At 39.5% G+C, this 12,772-nt stretch overlaps 2 protein-coding genes and 1 pseudogene across 3 annotated transcripts; all 3 read left to right on the forward strand.

Annotated features, from left to right (window-relative positions):
- The first annotated feature begins 1,722 nt into the window (after positions 1 to 1,722).
- On the forward strand, positions 1,723 to 2,881 carry LOC137718409 (uncharacterized). Its single transcript, XM_068457951.2, has 3 exons — positions 1,723 to 2,008; positions 2,093 to 2,194; positions 2,286 to 2,881. Exons 1-3 carry the CDS (start codon positions 1,789 to 1,791, stop codon positions 2,822 to 2,824), a joined length of 861 nt encoding a protein of 286 aa, XP_068314052.2. The 5' UTR covers positions 1,723 to 1,788; the 3' UTR covers positions 2,825 to 2,881.
- A 538-nt stretch (positions 2,882 to 3,419) lies between these two features.
- On the forward strand, positions 3,420 to 6,884 carry LOC137718408 (putative pentatricopeptide repeat-containing protein At3g15130 pseudogene; annotated as a pseudogene). Its single transcript, XR_015965773.1, has one exon. The product of XR_015965773.1 is annotated as a putative pentatricopeptide repeat-containing protein At3g15130 pseudogene (transcript).
- A 4,241-nt stretch (positions 6,885 to 11,125) lies between these two features.
- LOC137717007 (putative pentatricopeptide repeat-containing protein At3g15130) lies at positions 11,126 to 11,827 on the forward strand. Its single transcript, XM_068456329.2, has one exon. It carries the CDS (start codon positions 11,126 to 11,128, stop codon positions 11,825 to 11,827), a length of 702 nt encoding a protein of 233 aa, XP_068312430.2.
- Positions 11,828 to 12,772: the final 945 nt, after the last annotated feature.

A 12,772-nucleotide genomic window follows, 5' to 3' on the forward strand; every position in this document is an offset into this window, starting at 1 on the left:
TCCAAGCTTAATTACTTAAGGAGCCTTTTGACATTAACTTCCTAATTGTTTTACTAGTCTTAGCTTCGATTTCATGTGAATTGCCTTGCATGTCATAATAACCAGCTTTACTTAACCAATCTAGTTTCTATCGTGGGAAGAACTATCAATGCCATGTTCCATTAAGGCCTAGGAATCTATTGACAAGAAGACATGCATGGCTATTATTTCATTTCTAATATATTTCCCATCTTTCCAAGACATTGAAGCATTGTATCTCAGACTTGCTGGAGAGAGTTGAGTTGTTGAAATCCGAACTAGTATGATATCCACTGTTATGTATTCTTCTAATGTTATAAAAATATTTAAAATCCTACGTAATTCATAAAAGAAGTTCATACAAATCCATAGAAATCTATCTAAATTTGCCAAAATCCATATAGAGTTATATAATCCATTAAAATCCTTTAAAATCTGTCACTTATAAAAAAATCTTTTAAAATCATATAAATCTGCCAAAATGTCTTTTAAAATCTGCCAAAATACATGCTTCTCACTTTCAATGAATGATTTTGATTAAATAATTGAACTACAAAATAGAAGTTGATATAATTAGGGGTGGAATTTTTTGCCAAATTACCATACCAACGAAATTACCAACCATACCATACCAAAGTTGTGCCAAAAAATTTGTACCATTGGTAATGGTATGGTATTGGTACCGTACCATACATTTTTGATACGGTAATGGTATTCGAAACCATTACCAGTGGTATACCATACCGTACCACTCCTATTAATATTATATTATTTATTTATTCATTTATATATATACTCAGGTATTATTATCATTATATATGCACCTTATATTTTTTTTCCTAGTCATTTATCCAATCATCTCACCCCTAACCTCTACAATCTCAATAAAAAAAAAACCCTAAGCCTTCTTACGTTGCGACTCTTCATCTTTTCACTTATCTAGCCATCGGCTTCATCTATGTTGCTCCCGTTCCGGCAATTCTCTCTCTTCGCAGTCCATCTCATCTTCTCCTTCATCAAATTAGGATGTCTTTTTCCCTGGCTTCGTCTATCAGATTAATTTTTTTACAATTTTAACAAATGTAGAGATGGAATTTAGGAATCTTTGTACTATTTTTTTTAGGGATGTTGGGTTCCTTCAGCAATTCTTCCATCCATTTTACTTCTTGTTTCTTAAATGAATTTCTATAAAATTCTCATAATTAAATAAAAAAGTTTTAGAAATCCAAAGAGAGTAGCCTAAACAAGTTTGGGCCTTGATTTGGGTTGAAAAAAAAAAAATCAAAATTTGGCCCAAAACAAAGTGGTAATTACCATTATCATACCATGTCAACTGAATTATTTAGCATACCGAAATTCGGTATACCAAAAGTTTGACAAGGTAATGGTAATAAATTTTATCATACCAAAAGTTTGGTATAGTAATTAGTACATGAGTTTTGGTACGGTAATCGCACCAATACCACCCCTAGATATAATTAATAGCTGGTAACCGTTCTCTCTGAAACTCAATCTCCAACTTGTTGAAACTGGCCTGAGTTCAAATCTCACAAAATATATTTTTGAAAAAAAAAAAAAATTAAAAAAGGCTGGTTGATGTATGAGGTCAAGTTGGGAATTTCACAACTATCGGACTCGGATCCGAATCAAAAGCGGTATCCAAAACCAACCGACCCAGAACCAGAACTGATATCTGATAGACTCGTGAGAAGTATGAACTGATATCTGATAGAAGCAAAAGACGAAGCGGTTATCGATTGATTGAAAAATATGACCACAAACAGCAGAGAAGCCCGACGGAGGAAGATCATGGAGCGAGGGGCCAACCGCCTTGCCCTAATCACGGGTCGGATCCAAACCCTGCCCTCTTCTTCTTCTTGTTCAGCACCGCCACACCCAGCAACTCACAGTGAAGATACAGACCCGCCATCCCAGCCGTCGATTCCCCCTGATCAGATTCCCAAAACCCACGTCCTTGATCATATCCCAGGTACCCGTTTTCTCTCTATCTCCAAAAGCCTTAATCTTTAGTTGCTGCTGTTGGTGTAGTTGCTAATGGCGTGTCGGTCTGCAGTTTTCACTCCTGAGATTGAGGAAAAGCGGTCATCATCATCAACGGTTCAGAATGAATCACCGACGTTCCAGACCAGAACCCCCGTCCCTGATCAAATCCCAGGTACCCTCTTTCCCTCTATCTCCAAAAGTCTCCATCTTTAGTTGCTGTTGTTGTTGTTCTTGTGTTTGCTAATGGCGGTTGTGGATTGCAGTTTTCACTCCTGAGATTGAGGAAATACGGTCATCAGCATCAACGGTTCAGAATGAATCACCACCATCAACGGTTCAGAATGAATTACCACCATCATCATTGTCGTTTGAGAAGCCTAGACTTTTCACTGCAAGTAGAATAAGTAGCGCCATTGAAGCATCAGAAAGGACCCGAATTTACATTTCCATGGCTGTTGCACTCCTGGTGGTTTTTGCCCATTTTGGTTTTCCTTTACTTGGAAGTAAAATGGTTAAAACCCTTCTGGATTTTAGGCCTATGTTCCTGGTCTTGGTGACCAATGTCACACTTGTGCTGGCACGAATTTTCGACAGCGGTCCACAAAGACTCTCCAGATTGCCTGCCGTATTCGGTGATTGTCAAAATCTTAGTGGCACCGAGTATGAGTGGGCTGAGCGGTTAGGCATGGCTTTGGGGATAGGCTTGAAGGGGAAGAAGGTACTTGATACTCTGTTTATGGATTGTGCTGTGTATGCAATAATTGTTGTATGTGGCCTCTCTTTTGCACAGCATTTCAGCTAGGATTAGGATTTGTATGTTTTTCTTTGGAAATTTAATTATATCAGTCAAATTTATCAACTTTGCTTTCGAAGTTCCGATATTTTTATTGTCGTGTTATTTTGTGTAGGTTCTAACTTATCATCTTGTATATTCTGCTCAGAAACGAGCAGCTCTAGCATGGAAAATGTCTTTTACGAATGGTTTTAAATCGTCGCCTGCTACAAATTCCATAACCACGTTGTTAACCTCGATTGAACTGCAACCCGGGGTTCTCTTCGTGCGCTTGCTTCTTATGAGTTTCCTCATCCTCGACACATCCTCCCACTTCCCCAGGTCTGCATGGATATTGGAAATTAACACATAGTTCCCTGCATCCTCTGGTTCAAGCTCCGAAAGGCACTCCCTCGCGGTAATGGCAATCTCGAGATTGCAGTGAGCCGTGCAGGAACTTAACAACGAACCCAAACTTTTGAGCCCGGATTCATCGGCATCTTCTTTTTTCCGTGAAGAGCCTGATCAAGGTGTCCGGCACGTCCCAGAAGATCAACTAAACAACCATAATGCTCAATTTCCGGCTCTATATTATGATCTTCTCCCATAGAATCAAAATATTTGACTCCGTCATTCCATAAACCAGCATGTGCGCAGGCTGATAAAAGACCTAGAAATGTAATGCATTAGGTTCAACCCTTGCTCTTTGCATCTCTTGAACACAGTTCAACTGCTTTGCGAGCTTTCCCGTTATTCGCCAGCCCTGCAGTCAAACAACTGCCAAGCCTGGTCCATGCAGCCACATTTCCCATACATTTCAATCAGGGCATTGCAAACACAAACCCCGACTGCAATGGCCACTTCTTATCCGAGTACATGTGAATCCATTTCCCAACCTCCAAAGCTCCAAGCTGCGCTCATGCCGGCAAAACGGAAAGAATACTGATCTCATCCGGTTTCAATACCCAGTATTTGCATTGGCCGGAAAATATCCAAAGCATCCAGGTAGCACTCGATTCTCGTATGCCCTGAAACCATCTGTCCAAGACACAATAGTCTTGTTAGGAATTTCTTCAAACAGAGCTCTTGCCCTTGTCATCTGCGCCAATCTAACATACCCAGAAAGGAGACTATTCCAAGAAATCACATCCCGTTCAGACATTCTATCAAACACCTTATGTGCATCTTCTAAATTATCACTTCGTATACAAACCCATCAACGCGTCTCTATCAGCAAATGCGACTTCGGCCAAAATTCACACTTGGGCATGAACCAGCCTCCCCAAAACTTCATATAAAATCGCGGCACAAGATTTTATCACAAACGAGAACGTGAATTTGTCAGGAAAAATTGGTTCTCTGCTTCTCTGAGCGTTTGCTTATACAAATTGATTGTTAAATCATATATGTGATTATGCGTATAAGCTCTGATCCCGTTGAACAGAACCACGTTCGGCTCCGTAACTTGCTTGAATAACGAACCAGCGTAGCGCAAATCCCCAATGCAGTCACACACATCCAGCATTTTGGTAACCAAGAAATTGCTCTGTGATAACGAGAGCTTCACAATCTGAGCGTGGATGCTCTGCAACCCTTTTGTGATTTTGCAATTTAATAACTTGGGTACGAAGGAATTTTCCAATTCTCTGACAGACAAGGCGCTGATTCTCGTCGGGGACTTTGCGGAACGGGGTTGCTCGGAAGGATGAATGAGCGGCAGAGGTTGGCGAATCTCCTTCGAAACTGTTCGAGGAATTTGCTACTTCATCAGGGAATGCAGGCTCATGGGATGGTGATGAGAATGGGATTCGGGTTTGATTTGATGTTAAACAATGATCTTATAGATATGTATGGCAAATGTGGTAGAATGGGGATTGCCTGTGAATTGTTTGATAGAATGCCTGAGAGAAATGTGGTTTCGTGGACGGCTTTAATGTGTGGCTACTTACAGAATGGCAATGCCAGTGGGTCACTGTCTCATTTTAGCAAAATGGGTTTTTCAGGGATTAAACCAAACGAGTTCACTTTTTCAATCAATCTCAAGGCGTCTGGATTTGTGGGAATTGCTGAGAATGGAATGCAGATTCACAATATGTGCATCAAATCTGGTTTTGAATGGGTGACAGTGGTGAGCAATTCTATCCTCGACATGTATGCGAAATGTGGAAAATTTCGCGAAGCAGCACGGATGTTTGATGTGATGCCAGTTAATCTTATTAGTTGGAACACGATGATAGCCGGATTCACACTTGAAGGAAATGGGGAGAGAGCTTTGGTTTTGTTTAGGAAAATGCAAGGGCTTGGGGAAGTGCCCGATGAGTATACGATTACAAGCACGCTCAAGGCTTGTAGTGGCCTCGGAGCAATTCGGCAAGGAAGCCAAATACATTCCTCCTTAATCACAAGAGGATTCCTGTGTTCAGTTCGGACTACTGTTGCTGGTGCTCTTGTTGATCTGTATGTCAAATGCGGGCACTTAACTGAAGCTCAGAGAGTATTCGATCAAATCGAACAGAAAAATTTAGTGTCCTGGAGTTCCCTGATTCTTGGTTATGCTCAAGAACGCAATCTACTACAAGCTATGGACTTGTTTAGGCAGCTCAGGGTTAGTGTCGACCATCAAGTAGACGGGTTTGTTCTATCAAGCCTTATGGGTGTATTTGCTGATTTTGCTCTTATAGAACAAGGTAAGCAAATGCATGCTTTCACCATTAAAATCCCCTCTGGTTTAGACATATCAGTGACTAATTCAATTCTGGATATGTATCTCAAGTGTGGATTGACAAACGAGGCAGAAAGACTGTTTAATGAAACTCCAGCGAGGAATGTAATTTCTTGGACGATTATGATCACTGGCTACGGAAAGCATGGTCTTGGAAAGAAATCTGTTTATCTTTTCGACCAGATGCTATCAGATGACATTGAACCCGATGGAGTGACTTACTTAGCCGCGCTCTCAGCCTGTAGCCATTCTGGACTAGTCGAAGAATGCCAAGAATACTTCTCAAGATTGTGCTGCGACAACCGGATTAAACCGAATGTAGAGCATTATGCTTGCATGGTTGATCTCCTTGGAAGAGCCGGACGCGTAAAAGAAGCTAAGAATCTCATCGACACCATGCCTTTAAAACCAAACGTTGGAATACAGCAAACTCTGCTTAGTGCTTGTAGAGTACATGGGGAATTGGAAATAGGTAGAGACGTAGGAGAGACACTCCTGAGAATGGACGGCAATAACCCTGTCAACTATGTGATGCTGTCAAACATCTACGCTGATGCCGGGTACTGGAAAGAGTGCGAGAGAATAAGAAAACTGTTTAAGATGAAAGGGTTAAGGAAAGAGGCTGGACGTAGTTGGGTGGAGATCGATAAGGAGGTCCACTTCTTCTACAACGGAGATGAGATGCATCCGCTTACAGAAAAGATTCATAAAGTATTGAAGGAGATGGAGAACAGAATAAAATCGGAGCTGGGTTATGTTCACGGGGTGAGGTTTGCGCTGCACGATGTGGAAGAGGAGTCGAAGGAGGAGAGCTTGAGATTTCACAGTGAGAAGTTGGCAATCGGGCTGGCGTTGGTGCGCTGTGAGACTGAGAAGGGGAACAAGACGATTAGGATTTTCAAGAACTTGAGAGTGTGTGGGGATTGCCATGCATTTATCAAAGGCTTGTCGAAGGTTTTGAAGGTGGTGTTTCTGGTGAGAGATGCAAATAGGTTTCACAAGTTTGAGGACGGCTCGTGTTCTTGTGGAGATTATTGGTGACCTCTCTCTCTCTCTAAAACTATATAAGCCGTGCATGGCAGCCAGCCAGAATCCGGTGGAGGCAGAGTTTCTTTTGAGAACATTTTCCGGTGAGTAGTTTCACTCTCCATTTTGCACCAAAACTTTCCAGTTACGCAAGTCTCATACGCACTTATATGATATATAGCAAAAGAGAGATCAGTAGAGCAGTCAGCTTGAGGTCAATGGCTGCTTATGACCCCAACAACTACCTGACTCCATGTATATTTGTTGGTATATTTACCTATGATCCCAACTAAAAAGAGAGTGAACAACGTTGAATTACAGTCTAGCATTACTTCTTTCTTCTCCAAGTTTCTTCTTTCTTTCCCGTGTCTTCCTTCTCCTTTTTTTGTGTGCAACCCAGTTGTGCGCACCACATGATGTTGTAATGCTCGCTCAGAAAGTCTTGGCAGGCAGGTCTTGACAGTTTGCTAGCCTAGGCGCAGCTTGGCATATGTAGATGTTAGAAGAATAAGCAGCCATCGATAGATGTCATCACAAGTTTTCAGCGAATGTTAGTAAATTTTGATAGGTGCCCACCAAAGACTTGATGAAATGGTGCAATGAACCTTTTTTTTTTTTTTTTTTTTTTTTTTTTTTTTATAGAAATCATGACCCTACTATTTGTAAAATTCTGGTTCCGCCAATGAGAGAGAACTTTTCCGAATCATTCAATCCTGGCCGTTCACACCACTAGTGCGGCAACCGTCGTCTGAGTCACGGACCACCGGATTTCGTGTTGGGATTATATTGGCTTTTTTATTGTTCATTACTTTATCTACAAGTCACATGCAATCTGCTTTAATATTCAATTTTTTAGGGCAGTGGATTGGTGTGAATTATTCTCTTTTATTTTTTTTATTCGGTATTATTGGTTTGATTTTCTAATCTGATTTGATGGATTGAAACTTGGAAGTTGATTTTCTGGGGTTTTTGGTGTGCTTAATTTGTTGGCAAAGTTTTTCAGTTGTAAGATTCGCATCAACGGCTATGATTTGTTGGACCAATCTAAATCTTTTGCCTTATTGTCTTTTCATTCCAGAGATTACCTAGATTTTGTTGTTCTTCGGCTTGTGTTTTTACCTTATATGAAAGAAACTTATATACACGGAAATGTCATTGTGACGGTATTTCAAGTCAGTTATGCACTATCACGTAAAAAAGTTGAAACACATAACAAATTGGTTTAGAATGCGGAAACAGTGACATATATACTCTTTGTAGGAAAGTTCTTTATCCTTGGGTTGAGATAAAAAATTAAGCTAAGGTACAAAGACTAAACCTTGGCCAAATTCAATCATTTTACATGGATTTTATTTCCATATGGAAAGTTTAATCATTTTCTATAGGTTATGTGGTCGATAATATTGATGCTTAAACAAAATTTAAAGTAATTATCATATATGTGGAACCATGAACGTGAAAGAGGGGAGAGAGAGAGCAAATAAAATTCAGAAAAAAAACATTCCAATATACCAAGATCAAGAACTACATACACAACGTTTCTTTGGCATTCAAAGCATCAATCCAGTAAATTCCTATTGCCGTGCAAAACCCTAGAAGGATCAGCGAAACGAGCTGAGAAAGACCTCGGCAAGTTATCCGGCTCCATCCATTGCGTCCCTTGATCGAAATTCTTTGAATATGTATCCGGATCATAAGACGCCTGCGCCTGTGGCATGACCGTACTTGAACCGAAAATTTTCTTCCTCTCAATCTTGAATCTTTTCCAGAATTTTTGCCACCCTGGTTGAGACTTGTTGTAGTTGCTTGGCATGTCGTAGTTGTGTCCCAGCCTTATGCTTTGGCTGCGTGAATTTCTCCACTCTCTGATGCCCATTGCCAAGACAAAGACTCAGTTTTGTGCACCTAATTAATCTCTGTAGAATCTAGATAATCAATTAGCTAAAGCAATGTGCGTGTGTGTGTATAGACATGTAAAGATATGACATCTTTTTCTAAGTGTGATATATATATATATATATATATATATATATATATATGACATCTTTTTCTAAGTGTGACATATATATATATATATATATATGTCATCTTTTTCTAAGTGTGACATACACACACACACAGCTCTTCTTGGAATAGATGGCTCTAGCTTTTGACTTGGCTCAACTTGGATGCTCTTAAAGTTGGATTAAGGTTAAGGTGCCTTCTACCACTTAGTATTACCGTCTAGGTCTAGTAATGTAGTAGTATTCTTCTACATTATTGTTAACTTAAGTTTAACTCACTCCTCCTTTTAGTGTAGATAATATCGTTTGTTTAAAAAAAATAAAAATAAAAAAGTGGCTTCTAGCACCAAAAAAACAAAAAATATAAACTACCCTTGTATTCCTAATAATTATTTACCCATTTGACAAATATATTTAACTAGTGCAGTTCCTCTATCCGTTACACGTTAATATTAGTGCAAAACACTTCAAAATTAAATTGTAGAAAGAAAAAAAAAAAAAAAACTCATTACCTGTTAACTGTTAACACTGGGTGTTTCATATGGATTTTTTCTTCAAATTAATATTTCTTATGTTAGTGACGATTTGTGAAAAATCCGTGAAATACAAGATGGTACACTACTTAATACAAATAGAGGAATTCGGAAAGATATATTATTTTTTTCACTTTTATTATGACATCAAATACATAGAAAAATCTAGATTTAGTACTGTGGTAAAGTTGGTCAGCATTTGAAAGTTGGAAATGGTCTTGGGCTGAAGAAGCTTGGATGAAGAAGGCATATTATGAGACAAAGGTTACTAGCAGAGAGAGGTGTGTCAGCAAGCAGCCTTGTTTTCCTTTAAAGGGTTCAATAGTGTAAACCCCGAAAGAGTCATCATTTTATAGCCGCATGGCTATCTTCCTTTGAAAAGTAACTAAAGAAAGATTATTTGTTAATTCATAATTGTGTTGAAATACTAAACTGGATTAGATTATCAAACATGTGAAGTCATCAAGTGTTTGATAGCAAATCAGACAGCACCTTTATTTATTTATTTATTTATTTTGTCATGAGCTTTTTATATAATTAAAATTGCTTACGACAGCATGCATATATAAATAACTACAAATGCTTTTGAATTTTGTTTATGAACAAGTTTTTTTTTTTTTTCCTGAAATTTGTTGACTTTGTTGATGTACAAAATTCGGTCGACCTTGAGGTAACGTAAAGAGTGGTTTGGTAACTTTTTGCAAGGGTGCTTTGGTCACTAAGTTATAGTGATATCATATGTAAAAAGATAAGGATAGAGAGATAAAACACGAGATGTAAGTGATTCATCATAAGTTAGGGTACGTGACTACGTCCACATTTATAAGAGTTTTCATTAATAATGTACTGTATACAATGGAATGGTCTAAGCATAAGTAGAGGACCAAGCCTGGACTAGTGGTCCTAAGATCCAAGAGCTTAATTGTGGGAGAGAAGTCTCCTTTCATGAGTGAGCAGAGCCCCTCATTCTTGTATATAGTCGATGGGGGACTCTAGGAACGTTGTTGTAGTGTTGCCACGTGTCTAGGTACGTTGTTGCAGGCTGATAAAAGACCTGGAAATGTAATGCCATTGGGTTGCTCAACCTTTGCTCTTTGCATCATCTTTTGGAACAGTTCAACCTCTCCGCGAGCTTTCCCGCAATTCGGCATCCCTGCAACCATGGTACTCCAAGAAATACATACGTCTCCAACATCTGATCAAATAACTGCCAAGCGTGGTCAGTGCAGCCACATTTCACATAAATTTCAATCGGGGAATTGCGAACACAAACCGACTCCAGGCTGCGCGCATGCCAGCAAGACGGAAACAAAACTGATCTCATCCGGTTTCAATACCCAGTATTTGCATTCGCCAGAAAATATCCAAAGTATCCGCGTAGCACCAGATTTTCGTATACCCTGAAACCCTTGCTGTCCAAGACACAATAGTCTTGGACAGTGGTGAGCAATTCTATCCTCGACATGTATGCGAAATGTGGAAAATTTTGCGAAGCAGCACGGATGTTTGATGTGATGCCAGTTAAGAATCTTATCAGTTGGAACGCGATGATAGCCGGATTCACACTTGAAGGAAATGGGGAGAGAGCTTTGGTTTTGTTTAGGAAAATGCAAGAATACAGATGGAGTGACTTACTTAGCCGTGCTCTCAGCCTGTAGCCATTCTGGACTAGTCAAAGAATGCCAAGAATACTTCTCAAGATTGTGCTGCGACAACCGGATAGTAGTGCTATTCATACCATATGTTTGTATCATATTTTTATACCACATTGGTTGATATTTGATGTGGACAGTTACATTATTTGAATTAATCAGATTTTTAAATTTAGCTCATTATTTAATAAACTAATAATTAAGAAAAACTAGTTAATTAAATGATGATTGTGGTATACGATGAGTCTTTCTTATTCCTTTTCTTGGGTTTTGCAAAATTTTTCAAATGATGTAGCTGTCCCCATCAGATGCCATCTAAAGTGGTATAGAAATGTGGTACAAAAATATAGTATGAATAGCATTACTCTAAACCGAATGTAGAGCATTATGCTTGCATGGTTGATCTCCTTGGAAGAGCCGGACGCATAAAAGAAGCTAAGAATCTCATCGACACCATGCCTTTAAAACCAAACGTTGGAATACAGCAAACTCTGCTTAGTGCTTGTAGAATACATGGGGACTTGGAAATAGGTAGAGAAGTAGGAGAGATACTTCTGAGAATGGACGGCAGTAACCCTGTCAACTATGTGATGCTGTCAAACATCTACGCTGATGCCGGGTACTGGAAAGAGTGCGAGAAAATAAGAAAACAGTTTAAGATGAAAGGGTTAAGGAAAGAGGCTGGACGCAGTTGGGTGGAGATCGATAAGGAGGTCTACTTCTTCTACAACGGAGATGAGACGCATCCGCTTACAGAAAAGATTCATCAAGTATTGAAGGAGATGGAGAAGAGAGTAAAATCGGAGCTGGGTTATGTTCACGGGGTGAGGTTTGCGCTGCACGATGTTGAAGAGGAGTCGAAGGAGGAGAGCTTGAGATTTCACAGTGAGAAGTTGGCAATCGGGCTGGCGTTGGTGCGTGGTGAGACAGAGAAGGGGAACAAGACGATTCGGATTTTCAAGAACTTGAGAGTGTGTGGGGATTGCCATGCATTTATCATAGGCTTGTCGAAGGTTTTGAAGGTGGTGTTTTTGGTGAGAGATGCAAATAGGTTTCACAAGTTTGAGGACGGCTCGTGTTCTTGTGGAGATTATTGATGATCTCTCTCTCTCTCTCTCTCTCAAACTATATAAGCCGTGCATGGGAGCCAGCCAGAATCCGGTGGAGGCAGCGTTTCTTTGAGAACATTTTCCAGTGAGTAGTTTCACTCTCCATTTTGCTGAGCACCAAAACTTTACAGTTACGCAAGTTTCATAGGCACATATATGATATATAGCACAAGAGAGATAAGTAGAAGAGTCTGACGTCAATGGCTGCTTATGACCCCAACAACTACCTAACTCTATGTTTATTTGTTGGTATATTTACCTTTGATTCCAACTAAAGAGAGTAAATAACATTGAATTACAGCCTAGCGTTACTTCTTCCTTCTCCAAGTTTCTTCTTTCTTTCCCCTGTCTTCCTTCTCCTTTTTTTGTTTGCAACCCAGTTGTGCGCACCACATGATGCTGTAATGCTCGCTTAGAAAGTCTTGGCAGGCAGGTCTTGACAGTCTGCCAGCCTTTGACAGATGTAGATGCTAGAAGAACAAGGAGCTATTGATAGATGTCATCATAAACTTTCAACGAATGTTGGTAAATTTTGATAGGTGCCCTCTAGATGCTTGATGGAATGGTGCAATGAACTTTTTTTATATAGAAATCACAACCCAACTATTGTTATATTCTGTTTCCACCACTGAGGGAAATATTTTCCTGATCATTCAATCTTGACCGTTCACACCAATCGTGCGGCCATGAATAAACTTTTAATTTTTAATTCTCAACCTCTTGGTGAACACAGAATCACCGGCAACCATCGTCTGAGTCACCGGCCACCGGATTTCGCGTTGGGTTTATATTGGCTTTTTTATTGTTCATTACTTTATCTACAAGTCACAGGCAGTCTGCTTTAAAATTCAATTTTTGAGGGCAGTGGATTGGTGTGAATTATTATCTTGTATTTTTTTTTTTTTTTTTGTATTATTTGGTTTGATTTTCTGA

Source organism: Pyrus communis, chromosome 8, assembly GCF_041283825.1.
Source record: "Pyrus communis isolate YQ-2024b chromosome 8, ASM4128382v1, whole genome shotgun sequence".
Classification (NCBI taxonomy): domain Eukaryota; kingdom Viridiplantae; phylum Streptophyta; class Magnoliopsida; order Rosales; family Rosaceae; genus Pyrus; species Pyrus communis.